The 18,500-nt window shown below is 57.3% G+C and overlaps 2 protein-coding genes across 5 annotated transcripts; one reads left to right on the top strand and one right to left on the bottom strand.

Annotated features, from left to right (window-relative positions):
- Positions 1-352: 352 nt before the first annotated feature.
- On the bottom strand, positions 353-11,948 carry BAD (BCL2 associated agonist of cell death). Its single transcript, XM_059402714.1, has 4 exons — positions 11,846-11,948; positions 11,368-11,562; positions 1,424-1,617; positions 353-873 (listed from the first exon to the last, which is right to left on the bottom strand). The coding sequence occupies exons 2-4, from the start codon at positions 11,552-11,554 to the stop codon at positions 748-750; spliced, it is 507 nt and encodes a 168-aa protein (XP_059258697.1). The 5' UTR covers positions 11,555-11,562; positions 11,846-11,948; the 3' UTR covers positions 353-747.
- Positions 11,949-12,046: 98 nt separating this feature from the next.
- On the top strand, positions 12,047-16,939 carry GPR137 (G protein-coupled receptor 137). 4 transcript variants are annotated; one of them, XM_059402691.1, is made up of 8 exons: positions 12,047-12,613; positions 13,745-14,116; positions 14,199-14,248; positions 15,182-15,407; positions 15,512-15,661; positions 15,796-15,924; positions 16,040-16,158; positions 16,472-16,939. In XM_059402691.1, the coding sequence occupies exons 2-8, from the start codon at positions 13,760-13,762 to the stop codon at positions 16,629-16,631; spliced, it is 1,191 nt and encodes a 396-aa protein (XP_059258674.1). In that variant the 5' UTR covers positions 12,047-12,613; positions 13,745-13,759; the 3' UTR covers positions 16,632-16,939. The 4 variants fall into 4 exon arrangements, with proteins under 4 accessions (XP_059258674.1, XP_059258655.1, XP_059258683.1 ...); XM_059402672.1 differs by lacking the exon at positions 12,047-12,613 and adding an exon at positions 12,794-13,560; XM_059402700.1 differs by lacking the exons at positions 12,047-12,613; positions 13,745-14,116 and adding an exon at positions 12,796-13,560.
- Positions 16,940-18,500: the final 1,561 nt, after the last annotated feature.

The raw sequence follows: 18,500 nt of genomic DNA, 5'->3' as shown, positions 1-18,500 counted from the left end.
CAGTAGCTGTTTGAAAGGGCTGACCCAAATAGGAACAAATGACCCTCCCTGGGGGCCGGCGGCACGGTTTGCAGAGCGCGGAATTCCGGCGGCCCGCCGGCCTGCAGTTCCCAATTACCATATTAGAGATAAGGACCTGCAGGTCCCAAGGCCCGCTGCGCTCTGCTTTCCAGAGGCCAAGAAGCCCTGGCTCTCTGGTTGCCGCCTGGACCCGTTCCCGGTCTCGGTTCCAGGGTAAGTCGCTCAAAAAGAGCCTCACTTTCTCTTATGTGTAAAGCGAAGACTTCTTTTGAAACTGCATGTGCTAGCACTGCCCCTGCCTGCGAAGCCCCAAGCGACGGAAAGAGAAGACTCGGCGGCACAAACGCGGGCTTTATTAAGCACATGTCGCTGCAAGCGATGGCCCCCAGCGACACCGCGGAGGAAAGGGTTCTGGTGAGAAGTCAGGACTTCTTCGAATTGCAACTTGCAGACGATGAGGGTATCCCATCGCCGGGGGCGGGGTCACAGGGCCACTTCCGGCGGCTAAGAGCCGATAAAACTTCAAAACTTCCGACGAGGACAAACCCCTCCGTGCTCTTCGTACACACCGGAAGGAAATCGGGCTTTGGGTCAGATCACCTCCTTCGAAAAGGAAAGGACTGATCCTCTTTCTTGCATAAAGCCTGCGGAAAAGACTTCCGCCCACACCCAAGATGGCCGCCGGCGGCGCCGGGAAAGGGGGGGGGTTTCGGGCTGTGGGACGGGTCATTGGGAGGGGGCGGAGCCTCCTCTCCCCAAGTTCCGATCCCACCAGGACTGGATGACGCGCGTCCAACTGGGGCTCTGTCGCATCTGCGTGGCTGTGCCTGCGCTCTTCGGGCGAGGAAGCCCCTTCGGGTGGGAAGAGAGGGTTAAATGAGTTAGCCTGTCGTGGCAGCCCAAGTCGGAGCCCTCCACCTCTGAAATCCACCGCTGAGATGCCCGGGGCCCTAAACCATACATAGCTCCCCGCATGCCCTGTACGAGTGGCCTCCTCACCACTTACGGGAGCTCCAAGGGTCGCTTGGGCCCTCAGAAATGGGACTGGTTAGATCCCAGACGCACCCTGCCAGGGGCGCTGGGGGAGAACGCTTAGGACCTTGCGAGTATCAGAGCCCGAGACCTAGCCTCGAAGCCCGAACGGCAATTCAAGCACTAAGTAATTCTGAACCTGAGACCGAAGAACCCGGATATCCGAAAGGGGCCGATCGCGAGCACAAATACCAGCATGCCTCGCGCCCCGAGCATCCCGGAAACTCTGGCGCTTTGGCCTTCTGACCCTCGGTCCGGACTACAGATACCGGCAGGCACTAGGACGCAGGAAGAGTGGCCCGGGGCGGGGCGGGGTGGGGTGGGGTGCCCCGAACTACAGATCCCGACATGCTTTGGGGCCGGCGCTCACCTTGAAGGAGCCCTGGAACTCGTCGCTCATCCTCCGGAGCTCGCGGCCATAACGCAGTGCCGCACAGAGGTTGGGGGGCGCTGACCGCGAGCGCCCCCGGAAAGGGCTAAGCTCTTCTTCCTCCATCCCCTCATCTTCCTCGGTCCCCGCGGGGTACGAGCTGTGGCGACTCCGCGTCTCCACAGCCCCAGCGCCTGCACAGGGAACGGAGGCGGCATGAGTCCCCACTCCTCTGTGCCTCCAGCTTTGCCAAAGCCCTCGGCACCAGCTTCCTGCCCGCTGATGTCCCTGGGTGCCCAGTAGCTTGGCAGGTGCCTCAAAGTACCTCCGAGACCCAGTTCAGTTCCTTCATACGTAAAGTGAGGGAAGCTCGTGGGGCTTTTGTGAAGATTCGCATTAACTTCTCATTAATCCCATAAATCTTAATTGAGCCCCAATAATGGGCCAGGCCTTTAGTGTATTAAATGACCTCTGCTGCTGTCCGTGCCATAAAATAAGGGCGTAAGTCATAAAATACGGGCATAAGTCGCATAGCTATCAGCCCAAGGCCACGGGGCCTCAGGGCAGTCCTTGGAGGAAATCAATCACTTGGATGAGATCTCCTGCCTTAGGCAGGGCTGAACTCCAGCTCTGCAAGTGACCTGCTGGGACCCATTTGTTTCACTGTTGTGGCCTAGGGAGACCTTGGGCCCTGGAGAGCAAGGACCTGTCAGCAGCATGTCTGTACCTCCCAAAACACCTGCTTTGAAGAGTCTGGAAGGGTCTGTTGACTTTTTTTTAAGGTAATGATTATGGAGCACTTACTATGTGCCAGCCCTGGGAATTCCCTCATGCTCCCAACCAGCCTAAGAAGGGAGTCCTAACAAGACCTCCATTTTACAGACGAGAAGACAGAGGCTTAGAGAGTGGAGACTTGTCCACAGTCGCACAGTATGATGTTCTCAGGTTGGAAGTCTCTAGACTTCCGGAGCCCAGTGATCAATAAATGAGCTACACCTCTTCCCTTATCAGACCACCCTTGAGCTCTGAGCCAGTGTGCTTACCCGTGTAGGGGTGGACCTGTCCCTGACTACCAGTGGCAGTGGAAAGGTCACATAAAACAACGTGAAAGTGCTCCGGAAACTGGAAGTACACGACAAGTTGTCTTTCATGGTCACCTCTCCTGTGTTCTTAGTCTGTCTGACCTGTGTACTGTGTGCCGTTCCTCCGCTCCCATCAACACCCATCCCCAAATCTAGACCAACAAAGACCTAGAACCAGTCCCAGGAGCAGAAACCCAGAGCTACCTAGTACCGTGAAAGCCAGCAGGGAAGTGGTGCAGGGGAAGGTTCTCAGGGCCCCCAGCAAGGCCCATCTGTTAGGAAAGGCATTGAGGAAGTAAGATTTAGGCTCAGAAGCCATGGCAAAACGGTGTCTCAGCCTCTCCCAGAGGACCTTATGCAAAGCCCTGTGGGTCACTTTCAGGGGCCATAGGGCCTCCAAGGGGCCCAGTTCCAGAGACGGGACTAAGAAAGCTAAGAAGGAAAGAGGGTACGGGATCCAGAAAGGCCTAGGCTAAGAGGGTGGTCCGAGCTCCTGGCTGTTCTGAGCTTTACGGAAGTCCAGGCCCGAGGTCGGGCAGGAACACCGCGAGGCCTCTGAGGAGTGAGGTGGAAGTGGGGAACAGGAAGCTAAATCAGAAATCAGGACTAGGGATACAGGCTGGAAGAGTCAGGAACAGAAACACCCTTGACAAGGACACGCCCACCCACTGAGCCCTTATCCAGTTCTGTGGGGTGTGGGGGCGGGGCAGAGGCAGGGCCCCACCTCAACCAGTTTAATTTCCTGCTTTGTGATTTTAGCCCCCACTCCTTTATTTTAAGATTCTATTTATTTATTTGAGAGAGAAAGGGGAAGAGAGTGCATGCTCTTGGGCAGGGGGTGGGGCATGCTGAGTAGGAGCCCCACTGCGGGGCCATCCAGATGCTCCACCTTGGGCCCTTCCTACTGGGGCCTCAGTGTCTTCCTCTATGAAATGGGGGCAGGGGTGGCTCAGTCAGTTGGGCGTCTGCCTTCAGCTCTAGCCCTGCATGGGGCTCCCTGCTTAGTGTGGAGTCTGCCTCTTCCTCTCCATCTGCCTCTTTCCCAGCTCACACTCTAATAAAATAAAATCTTAAAAAAAAGGGGGGGGGGACACCTGGGTGGCTCACACGGTTAGGGGGTTAAATGTCTGCCTTTGGCTCAGGTCATGATCCCAGGCTCCCTCTTCCTCTGCCCCTCCCCCCATTCATGCTCTTTCTCCAATAAATAAATCTTAAAGAATAAAAAAATAAAATAAATAAATGGGGGCAGTCCCCGTCTCCCAGGACCACCCCAATAACAGATGAGACAAGGAGAGAACCAGGTTCTGACCCCTTTTACATCCTGAAACCTCCCAGCTTCCCAGTGAGGCAGCGGCAAAGTCCCAACCCCCACCCCCCTACTCATGCTACAGAGGAAGAAGTGGAGGCACCTAGAGGTTAGGAAGTTGCCAGAGGTCCTGCGGCGGGCACACCCTCCTGGCCATTTAAGGGCTCAAGGAACGTCAGCTATTCTCCTTCACTAGCTTTTAAGAAAGCGCACAACCCCTACACTTGACAGACGCCAGGTCCGAGAAAGTCAGAAAGCAAGTGACTTGTGGGTGGCCACTTGGTCTGGATGCCATGCCCCCCGCCGGGAAATCAGAAGAGCACTGGCCATGTCAGTCAGCCTCACAGTTCTTCACCTGAATCAATTCATTACGTCCCCACCACACCCTGTGAGGAAGGTTCCTCACTGTCCCCATTTTACGGAGAAGACTAAGGCCCAGAGAGGTTAAGTCACTTCCCTGATGTCACCCAGCTTGTAGGTGGCAGAGCTGGGATCCAAACCCAACCAGTCTGGCTCCAGGGCCTGTGTCCTTAATGGTCATGCCCCAAGTTCCCAACATCCGCCTCACAGGCCACCTTGGGGGTGCCACTCAGGGAAGGCATCTCTGGGCCCTCCGTGAGTGTCAGCCCGACCAGGAACCTATCCTCTGGAGCAAGCTGTTTCCGCCAAAGCGGTGGATTTCGCGATGCCAAGCCAGCCACCATCAGAATGACAACCATACATGTAAACTGAGCTTTTAAAAGTGTCCTTCTTTGTACTGGAAAAAAAACCTGAGGAATTTTCTGTGAACTCCCTGGGGCAGTGGACATGCTCACTCTGAACCATCTCACTCTCCAATCAGCTCTCGCCTGGCACATTCCCACATCCCGGAGCTGGACAGAAAGGGCCTCTCCCCACTCTGGGGAAGTGAGGTGGGAGGGAGAGGGAGCAGCTCCTGCCTGGGCGAGAGCTAGGGTGGGTGCTCAGGCTTGCCTACACACACCACCCTCTCAGGTTGCCTGAGGCTGGGGTGTGGGGAGAGGGAGGGACCTCCGGTGGGAGGGGCCCCAAGCTCCAGCAAAATTTTAAATTCTTTACCATGGGGCCTCTGGGTAAGTGGGTGGGGGCCGAACACACCTAAGTTGACGCTTTCGAGAGCATCCTTACACACTTGATCAAAATGCTGGTGTTCCAGGCAGCTGGAGGCAGTGAAGCTTGGTCATCAGGCAACTCGGGGTTTGAATCCTGCTCTCCTGCCTGCAGGGGCTCACCCACTGCTTGCCTCCCACCCCCAGCAGGCAGCCAGGCTGGTGGCCCAAGCTGAGCATGTGCGTGGCGCCCATCAGGTTCCAGCACCTGCAGGAAGCCCAGGCTCCTTGTCTACCCTAAAGCCATCTGGGGTACAGAAATCTCTTACTGGCCTGCAAAGAACACACCCCATCTTGCTCGGAGCTGCTGAATCAGAAAAACACTCTATAGCAGGAGCTGGCAAATGTTTTCGGTAAAGGGCCAGAGAGGAAATGTTTTGGGCCATTGCACGCCACACGGTCTCTGTGACAACTACTCAGTTCTGTGGTCATTGCTTGAAAGAAGCCATGAACAATATATAATTGCGTTGTTGTATTCCACTAAAATGTTTATAATGTCAAAACCATTCTTAGTTCACAGGCTGACAAAAAAAAATAGGGATTTAGGGACGCCTGGGTGGCTCAGTCAGTTAAACTGCTGCCTTCGACTCAGGTCATGATCCCAGGGTCCTGGGATTGAGTTCCGCATCGGGCTCCCTGCTCAGCAGAGAGCCTGCTTCTCTCTCTTCCTCTGCCTGCCACCCTGCCTCTTCCCCTGCTTGTGCTCTCTGATAAATAAACAAATAAAATCTTAAAAAAAAAAAAATAGGGATTTAGCCTGTGGCTGTGGTTTGCCAACCCTTGCCCTAAATCCAACTGTGTCTGTCCTCTGCCTGAAACCTTCAACGGCTCCCCATTGCCAAGGAAATAAAGTCCAAACTCCTTAGTGTGGCTTTCAAGGTCTTTACATTCTGGTTCTAACTTAACCTTTCTGTGTCCATTATCAGGAGGCATGGGTTGTCCATGTCTATGGCAGTCCTCAGCTCTGCTCAGGGTTTGGGCCAACAATTCACATTAACAACAAGAGCAACAGGGGCGCCTGGGCGGCTCAGTCAGTCGAGTGACTGCCTTCGGCTCAGGTCATGATCCCAGCATCCTGGGGTCAAGTCCCATATCAGGCTCCTTGCTCAGTGCAGAGCCTGCTTCTCTCCCTGCCTCTGGCTCTCCCTGCCCGAATGCTCTCTAACAAATAAATAAAAATTAACAACAACAATGGCAACAACTGTTGCAGTCTCGTAAGAACAGCAAAGGCTCCTCTGTGCCGGGCACTGTCTCTTTTTTCTTTTTTCTTTTTTTTTAAAAACAAAGATTTTTATTTATTTATTTGACAGAGGAAGGAGAGAGATTACAAGCAGAGAGGGGGAAGGAGCCTCCCAGCTAAGCAGAGAGCCGATGTGGGGCTGGAACCTAGGACCCCGGGATCAGGACCCGAGCCAAAGGCAGAGGCTTAACCCACTGAGCCACCCAGGCGCCCGCAGGCACTGTTTCTAAGCACTTTTCCTTTTCTTTTTTTTTGCGAAGCTTTTTCTTTTTCTTTTGAAGATTTTATTTATTTGAGAGAGAGACAGAGAGAGTGAGAGAGAACACGAGCAGGGTGACGAGTAGAGGGAGAAACAGACTCCCTCCTGACCAGGGAGCCCGGATGCGGAGGCTAGATCCTGGGGCTCCAGGGTCATGACCTGAGCAGAAAGCAGACACTTAACTGACTGAACCGCCCAGGTGCCCCAGCGCGTTTCCCATATTAACTGATCAGATCCCCCCCATAAGAAGGGAAGACGAGTTTCTATTCTCACTTTACAGGTAAGAAAACTGAGGCAGACAGTTAACTCGCCTGCTCAAGTTCAGCCCCCTAAGGGAGGGTGAGGAGGTGTTTGAACCATGTGGTCTGGCCTCCCTCCCCACCATCCACACACACTCCCAGTTGTTCCTGTTCCCAGTGCACCTACCTGTCCAGGGCCCTGGGCTATGCGCTGGGGCTGTCACAGCACAAAAGGTGTCACAGTCTCTGCCCTGGGGACATGCACACATCCATTCCCACAGGGCCCAGGGGTCAGGGAATGTGGACTCGGGACTCTCGGGACTCTGCGGGCCTGGAGGGGGCAGGGGCTCTGTGGCTCCCAAAGAGCAATCCCCCCCTCCCCAACCTTGCTGATCTTTTCTGGGAAAATCATTTGCTTTTTAGGCACTGAAAACTAAGTCCAGGGGCGCCTGGGTGGCTCAGTGGGTTAAAGCCTCTGCCTTCGGCTCAGGTCATGATCTCAGGGTCTTGGGATCCAGCCAGGCATCGGTGTTGGCTCTCTGCTCAGCAGGGAGTCTGCTCCCCTCCCCACCCTCCTCTGCCTGCCTCTCTGCCTACTTGTGATCTCTGTCAAATAAATAAATAAAATCTTTAAGGAAAAAGGAAAACTAAGTCCAGAGGTGGGTGGGGGGAGTGGGTACCTGGGCGAGGGAATGAGCCCTGTTATATGCAACTGGTGAGTCACTGACCTCCAACTCTGAAACTTATAATACAATCTATGTTAATGAATTGAATTTAAATTAAAAAAATAAAACTAAGTCAAAAGTTTAAGAACTCCCATCAATGGCTACTTTCTCCCTTGCTGTCCTCCTCAAGGAAGGGTCTGGAGCTTGGGGAGGCGCCCCCGCCCTCAGGCTACACACTCACTGGTGCAGGAGCTTCCTCCAGTCCCGAACCGAACCCCGTTCACTCCCAGGACCCAAGTGGCCCTTCTGCTTTCCAGCCTCTCCCTCCTTCCCCGGGAGAGAAGCTTCAGGAACTCCATCCTAAGCCTCCCAGCTTCTACCTGGCTGGCTCCCTCCCCTAGAAGCCCACTCTAATGATGCCAGAACTCCCAGAGCCAGGCTACAACCCACACCTAGACCACTGCCTCTCTGTGCAGACACCCTCCAGCACCCCTCCGCAGCTGGGCTGAGTCAGGCACAGCTCTGGCTAAACTCTAACTCCCAGCTGGCTCCTTGGACCCCCAGGCTGAAGAAAAGCATACCCATGCTGCCTCCACTGAAATTCATGGCATGGGTGCCTGGGTGGCTCAGTCAGTTAAGCATCTCAGGTCATAATTCCAGGGTCCTGGGATCCAGCTGCACATCTGGCTCCCCGTTCAGCGGGAAGCCTGCTTCTCCATCTCCCACCCGCCTGCTTGTGTTCCCTCTCTCGCTGTGTCTCTCTTTGTCTCTGACAAATAAATAAGAAAATAAATAAATAAATAAAACCTTAAAAAAAAAAAAAAAAAAGCGTCTGCCTTCGGCTCAGGTCATGATCCCAAGGTCCTGGGATCTCGTACCACTCAGGCTCCTTGTTCAGCAGGGAGTCTTGCTTCTTCTCCCTGTCCCTCTGCCCTTCCTGGCCACTCATGTTCTCTCTCTCCCTCACTCACTCTTGAATAAACAAGCAAAATCTTTAGGGGGAAAAAAAAAGTTTATAATTAGGGGCGCCTGGGTGGCTCAGTGGGTTAAGCCGCTGCCTTCGGCTCAGGTCATGATCTCAGGGTCCTGGGATCGAGTCCCGCATCGGGCTCTCTGCTCAGCAGGGAGCCTGCTTCTCTCTCTCTCTCTCTGCCTGCCTCTCTGCCTACTTGTGATTTCTCTCTGTCAAATAAGTAAATCTTAAAAAAAAACGTTTATAATTAAAAAAAAAAGAAACTGGCCACGTGGCGCCCTTGACATTGCCCCGCCCACTCCGCATACTGGGCTTGGGGACGGATGGCCACTTCAAGACTGATCCGCTCTCGTCCCACCCTTTCCTGGAGAAACTGGCAGCACCCCCAAGAGAAACTTCTGCTGGGGCCCCTGAGTGACTCAGTTGTTAACCGTGTGCCTTCGAGGCTCAAGTCCTGATCCCAGGGTCCTGGGACGGAGCCCCGCATCAGGCCCCCAGCTGAGTGGGAGGCCTGCTTCTCCCTCTCCCACTCCCCCTGCTTGTGTTCCTTCTCTCACATCTGTCAAATAAATAAAATCTTTAAAAAAGGGAGAGAGAGAGAAAGAGAAACTTCTTCTACTTCCTATCTACTCACAACCTCGCACTCCTGTCCACTGTCTCGCATTTAGCTGAGCCAGCCCTCCCCCGGTGCCAGACCCCAGTGTCCTACTCGAGGACTTCTCTCTAGTTAGTGTCCCTTCTCTCCTACCTCATATGGTAGTTCCTTGGCTCCTGGATTACCCCCCTCAGCTTCTAGACAAGCTATTTTCTTTCCCCTTAAACCACAAAACAACAACGGCAACAAAAACACCACCCCCTCCTTGGGTCTTCGCTGCACCCCTTTCCTGGAGCACCGCTGCCCAAAGGGGGCTCCCCTGTCTCCACCTCTCTTCCCATTATCCTTCCCTTCTGAACTGACGTCAGCCTTCCCCCCATCTCCTCACCCAAACTGCAACGGCGGCGTGTGTTGGCGACTCCAATGGCCCTCTCCCAGATCTCCAGCCAGAAGCAATCCCCTGCTGCGTGGGCCCTGCCAGCTCCTGGTTTCCCTCCTATCCTGCTAATTTCTTCCCTGCTGCCTCCCTCAGAAGGTCAAGGCCCCAGGCTCAGAGCAGCCGCCCGCCCCCCCCCCCACCCTACACTGGCTGCCTAGGCCTCAGAGAACACTACCTCTGGGACTGACAACTCCCAGGTGTATAAATCCCTCTTGGGCCTATCCAACCGGCTGCCCAGGAGGCCCCCCTACCCTCACTTGGCCCACACCAGGCTCCTGATTTGGCTGTAGCTCCATCAGAGTCAAGGGCAGGGTCCTCCAGGTGCCCAGCCCAGACGCCTCGAGGCCCTCCCTGATTTCTCTCTCTCCTGCACACCCCCACACCCAGTCTGTTGGCAAATCCTGCCAGTTCTACCTACAAAATAAATGTGTACCACTTCCTCTGCCTCCAACAGGCACAAGTCATCATCCTCTCTCACTGGGACTCTCCCAGCAGCCTCCCCTGCAGCACCCCCACGGGGCTGCTTTTGCCCACTGCATACTAGTCCCAACACAGAGGCCCTGGTGAGGTTCTTGATTCCGTATCAGACAGCCCTGCCTCTGCTCCCGGTCCTCCCCCATGTTTTCACTCAAAGTGAAAGCCAATGTCCTGGCACAGGCCTTCCAGGCCCCGCCCACATGCTCCACCCACCATTCATCTTCCCTGAGGCATCTTGACCTCTCCCCCCCACCTCAGTGACCTAGACTGTGTCCTGCCTTCAGGGCGTTTGCATGGGCCCTTCCCTAGGCTGGGATATTTTTCCAGTTAGGATCTGTTTTTCTGGGGACAGGGGCAGGGCTCACCTCTCACCCCCTTCTAACCTTGCTTCCTACCATGCTGGGCTGACCCTGACCACCTCCGGCAGAGTCACTCCCCCAGCCTTCTGGTACTCGGGATCCAGAGAGAAAGTAGAGAATGCTTCTGGCACCGCCAGGACTGCAGGGCAGCATTTGTTTGTTTGTTGATGGCCTGTCTCTTCCCACTCAACTAGAACCTGGAGGCACCACAAAGAGCAAGGACTTTTATCTCTTTTGTTCACTAATGTACCCCCTGGCGGCTGGGGCAGCACTTGGCACAAGTGAAGCCCTGGATACTGAAGGTGAAGAGGAACCACGAGGCCTGGTGGAAAGCCGAGAGCAGCCAAGTGCAAAGATCTGGACGCTAAAGGAGTTAAAGAAAGTCTTTGGGGTTCAGTCTGACAAAGTGTGTGTGCGCGCGGGCTGGGGAGGAGGACTTCGTAAGCCTTCTTGTTCTTGAGCCTGGGGGTAGTGGTCTTTCTGGCTTCATGATGTTAAGGACAGGTGTTTTGTTTACAGAAGATCTCTATGGTTGTTCTAGGTGCCAAGACCAGGGGTGGGCACTGGGGAGGTGGACACTGGGGAGAAATGGCTGCCATTCCTCCAGTGGACACTGGATGGACATCCTTTCTTTCGGCTCAGCACTGGGTCCCCTCGCTGAGTGTGTCCAGACCCCTTCTCCTCCATCTGTCTTTCTTGTTATGTAAAAGTAGTGTTGTCGTATTTTAGATTTTATTTACTTATTTGACAGAGACACAGGGAGAGTGGAAACACAAGCTGGGGGAGTGGGAGAGGGAAAAGCAGGCTTCCCGCTGAGCAGGGAGCCTGATGCAGGGCTCCATCTCCGGACCCTGGGATCGTGACCGGAGCCCAAGGCAGGACTGAGCCACCCAGGCGCCTCTGTCTCCAGGTGATTTCTGTGCTGGTCCTAGGCTAACAGCTACATTCTTTGAGCATTTACTATGCACTGGCACTATAATTAAGTGCTTCCTATATATTTCTGGTATCATCCCAACAGCCCTACAACGGTGGTGATTAATTGCTCTGTTTTACAGAAGAGGAAACTGAGGAGCAGACAGGTTAGGCACTTACTCGAAGGCAGCCAGTTAGTGGGGATGCAGCTGGGATGTGGGGAGCTGCTGGGCAAGGTGGACAGGCAAGTGGTTGGGGGGTGGGTACCTACCTCCATGGTGGCTGCTGCTGGCCGGCTGCCCCTGCTGGTGACCAGCTTCCCCTAGGAGGCCTGGGGCCGTCTGCAGGTGCTTGCCAAGGCCTGGGGGTTGATCCCCTGTGGGGCTGGGGCCCAGGCCCCTATCTGCAGGGCTGGAGTCTTCCTGCTCACTGGGCTCAAACTCTGGGATCTGGAACATGCTCTGGGCTGTGGGGGCAAGATGGCAGGTAGTTAGGGCACAAGCTGGGGCAAATGGTGACTGGTGAAGGGAGGGGCAGATGACTGTAGTTCCCTCTCCCACCTTAGAACCCCACGTTCACCCTGCTTCCCAGGCCCAGATCTGTCCACTGAGCCTAGCCGGGCAGGTCGTTCAGCCTGTCCAAACAGGACCGAACTCTCCTCTTTTGGAGCCCTGGTGCTGTGAAGCAGTCCCGGTCCCCTACTCAGACCCAGGCCCAACCTGCCCTCGGTGGCGGCACACGAGTCTTACCCCAAGCCCGATCTCGAGGAGGCCCCTGACCCGGGCCTGCCGCCTCCCTCTAGTACCGAGGGAGCCCGGCCCTAGTTGCCCGGGCAACGGGAACTGTCACCGACCCGGCCCAATCAGCTCTTGAAATGTCACTAGGGCTGGCCAGGGGGCGTGGCCGCCCCGGCCCAGCCTCCGCCCCCGCCGGCGGACAGGCTCCCTGCCCACCGTCGTTCCACTAGGTCCCTGTCTCGCCTCCCGCCGCTCAGTTCCCGACTTCCTTGTGCCCGAGCCATGTGTGGGAGCAGATGAGGGATTCTCTGGGTCCCCATTTGGAACCTGGAGACCAGCTTCTGCTGACAAGCCCTTCAGCCCCTCTGGGCCTTAGTCTCCACTCCTGTAGAATGAAGATAATGACACCTCCCTTAGAAGCCAGACAACTTTGTAAACCGAGTGATTACTGTGGGTGAAAGCACTTTGCAAAGGCTTCAGTTGAAGCTCAGCCGTCGATGCAGGTGTTGTTGCTGTTGTCCCTGCTTCATCTGGATGACATTGTCGTTGCTGTTGTCACTGCTCCGTGTGGACTGGGTAGCCGGGTCGGGAAGTCCCGCTCCCTCTTCCCCACGGTGGAAACCTCGCACCGCCCGCCTCGGGGGCACTACTCCGCGCCAGCTCAGGAGAGCTCGAGATAAGCGAGGGAGCCTCCTCTCCGGCAGGATGACTGCCCCGGCGCAGGAGAGGGGGTCCCGTTGAGGGCGGCCGTAGGACTCGCGGAAGCAGGCAGCCGGCCAGGTGAGCGGGAACGGCGGCCCGCCGGGGAGTGGGGCGGGCGTGCCTCCCCGGGACTGCGGGGCCCTGCGGGTTAAACCCAGGGGGCGGGGCCCGGGGGCCATCTTGGCTGTGGGCGGAAGTTTCCTTCCGAGAGCGGGTGAGGGGGAGTTGTTGCCGCCCCCCAGGCCGGGCGGCGCAATCTGGATTTGGGGATAGGGAGGAAAAACCTGGGAACTGGCGGCCCCCCAAACAGACGAGGGCAGGTGGCTCCGGGCACTGCCCACCCGGGCGCCCGCCGGATGCGGTTCCGCCCCAGCGTCTCGGCCTCCCGCTGCTTCTAGTAACCCCTGGCGCCCGCCGCCGGCGCACCTCGCGCCAATTCTCGAACGGCTCCGCGCCGGGCGCGGCGCGGGCCTGCGGAGCTGGTGGGGGCCAGACCCTCCGCATTTAGCGTAGCGAACGGCGCCCGCGCAGGCGCAGGCGCAGGAGGGGGCGGAGCAGCGGGAGCCGGGGAGCTGGGGAGCCGGAGCCCCGGGTCCCAGCGACCAGAGCCGGCTCCCCCAGCGGCGTCCTGAGCACCCGGCATTGGCCTCCTCCCGGCCCTCGAGGCTGGAGAGTGGATGCTGTGGGGGGTGGGGTGGGGGCGGGGCAGCGTCGTCCGGAATTCCGAGGACGGAAGGCAGAGGCCACCCCCAATCCGGATTATTGGAGGGGAGAGAGACCCCCGGTTTGGTGGGGTGGGGGGAGAGCTGGGCGTTGAGCGTCCCCCGCAGCGGCCGCTGCCTTCAGCCGAAGGATATCTGCCGGCTCTCCCCCTCCAGCCGGGACGACTCCGACGACCAAGGCCAGGGACCCCTGTCCTTCAGGCTCTGCACCCCCTCATCCTGGCTCTGGGACTGGCCCAGGGAGGATATCCTGCCCACTTCCCGCCTCTGCCTTCCAGAGGGTCTGTCCTTCCACGCCCCAGAGTAAGGGGGCTGGGGCTGCGCTGCAAGGGCAGGGTCTCTCTGTTGAGGGGGAAGGGCCTGGCCAGCTCCAGTTTCTTTTCTCCTGAGCTCCCCATCTCTGTCGCTGCTCCCTGCAACCCCCACCCCTCCATATTTATTTCCCTGGCCCCCTGCCAGCCCCTCCATCTCTTTCTCTGGGATTCAGGCCTCCTGTCCTGACATGGAGAGTAACCTGTCTGGCCTGGTGCCTGCTGCTGGGCTGGTTCCTGCGCTGCCTCCCGCCGTGACCCTGGGGCTGACTGCGGCCTACACCACTTTGTATGCCCTGCTCTTCTTCTCGGTATATGCCCAGCTCTGGCTGGTACTTCTCTATGGGCACAAGCGTCTGAGCTATCAGACAGTGTTCCTGGCACTCTGTCTGCTCTGGGCTGCCTTGCGCACCACCCTCTTCTCCTTCTACTTCCGAGATACCCCCCGAGCCAACCGTCTGGGACCCCTGCCCTTTTGGCTTCTCTACTGCTGCCCTGTCTGCCTGCAGTTCTTCACCCTGACACTTATGAATCTCTACTTTGCCCAGGTAACCATGGTAACGGGTGGGGGTGGGCTGTGGGGTGGCAGGCCCAAGGGCCCAAAGGAATGATGGGCATCTCTGCTCCCAGGTTGTGTTCAAGGCCAAGGCGAAGCGCCGGCCGGAGATGAGCCGAGGCTTGTAAGTACATGGGATGTATGGGCGAATCCCCCAGGCCAGGGGCAGGGAGCAGCCTGGTGTCTGTTTCTTTCTTGCCCCCTGACCCTGTGCAGTACCAAGGCCGGGACAATTTAGCAGATGTTTGTGATAGAGTCATGAAAAGTTAGGCACGTGGTACAGACAGCTCAGCAAAGGCACTGCACCTGTGAAGGGCAGCATTGATGGAAACAGCCATGCTAGTGTGAAGGGATAGGGTCCCAGCCTCATCCCCGATGAAAGAAGAGCTGGAGGCTCCGGCCCTCAGAAGCCCCAGACCGCATTTGCGGCTGACCTTGGGCGGTGATAAGCTTGTCGTTTGTATAACGTCTTCCAGTTTATTAAGAGCTTTCACAAACACTATTACAACTTCCCTGGGAGGCTGTTATTATCCCCATCTGAGAGATGAAGAAACTGAGGCCTGGTAAGGTAAAGCCACATGTTCAAGGTCATAGATCTGGTGGAAGCCAGAACCAGGGCTTAAACACAGGTTTCTTTCTTTTTTTTCTTCCCTTTCCTTTTTTTTTTTTTTTTTTAAGATTTTATTTACTTATTATCGAGAGAGAGAGTGCACAAGTGGGAAAAGGGCAGAGAGAGGGAGAAACAGACTCCCCGCTAAGCAGGGAGCCTGGGATCACAATGCAGCCAAAGGCAAACACTCAGCCTCAACTGACTGAACCACCCAAGCGCCCCGACCCCACGTCTCTGACTCTCAGTCTTGTGCTCTTTCTGCTCTACCATAGCTGTCAGTCACTGTCTGACCTCTGTGGGCCTCGGTTTCCCCATCTATGAAACTGGAGAGCCAGGGTTCAGATTGGTTGGTCTGGATTGATTCTGATTGACTCTGAGGGAGTTGGGGGTGGGTGTCAGTGAGTGCGAGCGATGGTTTCCTGGGGCTGACTGTGCTGTGGGCTGCAGGCTGGCTGTCCGAGGGGCCTTCGTGGGGGCCTCGCTGCTCTTTCTGCTGGTGAACGTGCTGTGCGCTGTGCTGTCCCGCCGGCGCCGGGCACAGCCCTGGGCCCTCCTGCTGGTGCGAGTCCTGGTGAGCGACTCCCTCTTTGTTATCTGCGCACTCTCTCTTGCTGCCTGCCTCTGCCTTGTCGCCCGGCGGGCACCCTCCACCAGCATCTACCTGGAGGCCAAGGTAGGGCCACAAGCCCTGATCCCCGGGTGTCCCTTGGGGACTTTGGGTAGAGAGGGAGCTGGAGCTTCCCCTCCCTGAGGGTCCTCTTTTTTCATCTGTGCCAGGGGACCAGTGTGTGCCAGGCAGCTGCGATGGGTGGCGCCATGGTCCTGCTCTACGCTAGCCGGGCCTGCTACAACCTGGCGGCCTTGGCCTTGGCCCCCCGGAGTCGGCTGGATGCCTTCGATTATGACTGGTACAACGTCTCTGACCAGGTGGGCATTCAGCACAGCAGCTGCCTCCCTAGTGGCCATGGCTCTTGGCCCCCAGTTGGCCTCGACTCTGTCTGGGTCGCACCCCCCCCATCCCCCTGCACAGTTGTGGATTGATACAAACTGTCTTCCCACAGGCGGACCTGGTGAATGACCTGGGGAACAAAGGCTACCTGGTGTTTGGCCTCATCCTTTTTGTGTGGGAGCTGCTGCCCACCACCCTGTTGGTGGGCTTCTTCCGGGTGCACCGGCCCCCGCAGGACCTGGTAAGGGCCAGCAGAGAGGGGTGGTTGCCGGGGAATCCCTGGCCCAGGGTTTGGCGGGGCAGTGGGAAGCCAGTGGTGGGGCAGGAGAAAGCACGATGCTGGTTTCCTCCCCCAGAGCACCAGCCGCATCCTCAACGGGCAGGTCTTTGGCTCCCGTTCCTACTTCTTTGACCGGGCTGGGCACTGTGAGGACGAGGGCTGCTCCTGGGAGCACGGCCATAGCGAGAGCACCAGGTAGGAGCCCTGGCCCTGCTTCAGGTCCTCCCAGCTCCCTCCATTGAGCCATGGGGACCTAGAGCCTGGTCCTGCCACTTTCTCCCCTCGCCCCACCCCTGCTCCGCCCCTGCTTCCTGTCTGTACTGGGTGAGGTCTCTTCTGCTTCCCACCCCAAGTTGCAGTTTGCCATAGTCTAGAGGGTTCAGGCCCTAGGTACTGCAAAGGCGGAGGCCCTGGGCCGTGTGCTCATAAGCCTCTCTCCCTCCGCCAAGTCTTGGGATTGTGGCCCCGGTGCCTGCCTTGGGACTGATCCTTGTTTCTCTGCCTGCAGCATGTCGGGCAGCCTGGGCTCCGGCAGCTGGTACGGTGCCATCGGGCGGGAGCCGGGCTGGTGCGGAGGCAGCCAGACACGGACCACTCCTCTGCTCTTCTCCCAGGTGCTGGGACCAGGTGGCCACCACCACAGTCTCTACTCCACCCCACAGACGTGATGCCCTCCCACTGTCCCCGCTAGAACCCCCAGACCCTAGTCCTCCTGTCCCAGGTCCCTGTGCCAAGTTCATCTGCCGCTTCTTGCCCAGGATCATGAGAGGCTGTGGCCGCCTCTGCCCCTGGCCGGCTCCTTGCTACTCCTGTCATAGTGAGCTTGTGCTGTCCCCTAGGATGGGGGGGCGTGGCCTGGCTGCCAGATGCCCACAGCACCTTGGCATGACCTGCCGTCTCCACTTCTGCACTGGAGCCACCTACCTCTCCTGCACCTGTCACTCAATAAACAGTGTCTGTGCCCCTCGTCCGTTCACTGTCTTGTCTATTGTCGCCTTTGTGTTCTTCGCACGGTGGCCTGTACAGCTGAAGGCTGATCAGACCCAGGCCCTCCCAGGGTGTGGCTGGGGGGGGCGGGGGCACTTACCTGACCTAGGCTGGTGGGCAGGGAGAGGGAGGAGCCTGCAGTCAGAGGGGAAAGGAGGCCAGAAGAGTCTGTCCGCACTCCAGTGCCCTCTTCTCTTGACCAATGTCTACTCTCGCCTCAAAATCCTGCTTCAGATGTCACTTCCTTTATGAAGCCTTTCGTCTCCAGGTCAGGGAGCTATGCCCCCACTCCAGGGTCCAGAGGCACTGTGATTATGGGTCTCTTAGGCCTGTTCCCCTTGCTGGGTTGGGATTTCTGGAAACCCTGTTTCCCTGTCATCCTCCTAACCTGGCATTCTGGGCCAGGAATTGGTCCAGGGCCATGGAGGAGTTGGCCTGGGACTGAGAAGCCTCCACCTCCCCTCTCCTCCACCAGGTGTGGATTTGGCCGAAGAGTTGGGCTGCCCCCACAGTGCCTGCCTCATGGCCCCGAGGGCCCCTTCTCTGGCTCCCCCTAATACCACGGTCACTGCCTTCTACTGCCATGGCATTGGCAAAGCTGACCTCTGTCCTGTGGCTGGGAGTCATTTATCAGAGGGTCTCTCTCCTGTCCTATCAGAGGGCCTGATCATCACAGCTCATCGGAGTTCTGGGCCCAGCACAGATCCTGTCTTGAAACTCTCCGCTTGGGATGCTCCTGGGCACTGGGCCTTCAGGGCTTCCAGCAGGGGCATCTGACACGGACAATCAGCTTGAAGCTGAACAGCCACTCTCTGTTGAAATGAAGATTGCTAATCTTTGTAAGACACTTTATTGTGTGTGTCAGCTCTGTTTTGAGCATTTACAAATAGTGACCTCCTTAATGCTCAGAACAGCACTCTGAGGCGAGAATTAATCATGCCTTTTCTGTAAGTAGGGACAGGGAGACTCTGGGGAGCTTGCGAACCGCATCTGCGCCCTCTGCTGGTAGGGGGTGGTCAGCCTTAGAGCCCAGGCTTAAAGCCACCCACCGTGGGGGCTGAAGACCCCAGGCCGGAGAATTTTAGGAGAGTTCAGGGTTTCAAGAAGTGGGTGGAAACACAGAGGGGAGCAGGTCCAAGGCCTGCCTGGGCCCTGGCTGTTCAGGCTGTGGGGGAGGGATGGTTCCATGCTGCGATGGCCACGGAGGTGAGGACAAGGGATGGCGCAGGAGTAGAGGTAGGAGGTGCCCCGGCATGACTTTCCAGAACTGGGTCCCAGCCCTACCTCGGCCAATTCCAGGTTGTTTCAGTGGATCCCTAACCCTTTGTCCCGCAGGGCCGCCTCCCTCAGGAGTGCTGAGCCCATGGGCCAGGGTGTCCCCAGGGGCGGGGAGTTGAGGGCCCTTCCGATCCGTAGTGGGCCTGGGAGATGCTGGGAGATTAGCGTGGCGCCTGTCCGGAGAGGTGAGCCGGCAGATGTCCAGGCCGGGGCCGTGCCGCGGGCCACACTGGATGGCCGGCGGGACAATACCAGGATTCCAGTCTGAGACT

This window comes from Mustela nigripes, chromosome 1 (genome assembly GCF_022355385.1).
Source record: "Mustela nigripes isolate SB6536 chromosome 1, MUSNIG.SB6536, whole genome shotgun sequence".
Taxonomy (NCBI): domain Eukaryota; kingdom Metazoa; phylum Chordata; class Mammalia; order Carnivora; family Mustelidae; genus Mustela; species Mustela nigripes.
Note: the sequence above shows the minus strand (reverse complement) of the source record. Positions and strands in the feature narration are given on the sequence as shown.

Excerpts from the sequence above, each read along its gene's own strand:
- BAD (XM_059402714.1), bottom strand. The coding sequence starts at position 11,554 with ATGTTCCAGATCCCAGAGTTTGAGCCCAGTGAGCAGGAAGACTCCAGC. Across the intron at positions 1,618-11,367 it reads CAGCAGCAGCCACCATGGAG|GCGCTGGGGCTGTGGAGACG; the intron begins GTAGGTACCCAC and ends TTCCCTGTGCAG. Across the intron at positions 874-1,423 it reads AGTTCCAGGGCTCCTTCAAG|GGGCTTCCTCGCCCGAAGAG; the intron begins GTGAGCGCCGGC and ends TCCCACCCGAAG.
- GPR137 (XM_059402672.1), top strand. The coding sequence starts at position 13,213 with ATGCTGTGGGGGGTGGGGTGGGGGCGGGGCAGCGTCGTCCGGAATTCC. Across the intron at positions 15,662-15,795 it reads GGTACAACGTCTCTGACCAG|GCGGACCTGGTGAATGACCT; the intron begins GTGGGCATTCAG and ends GTCTTCCCACAG. Across the intron at positions 16,159-16,471 it reads GGCCATAGCGAGAGCACCAG|CATGTCGGGCAGCCTGGGCT; the intron begins GTAGGAGCCCTG and ends CTCTGCCTGCAG.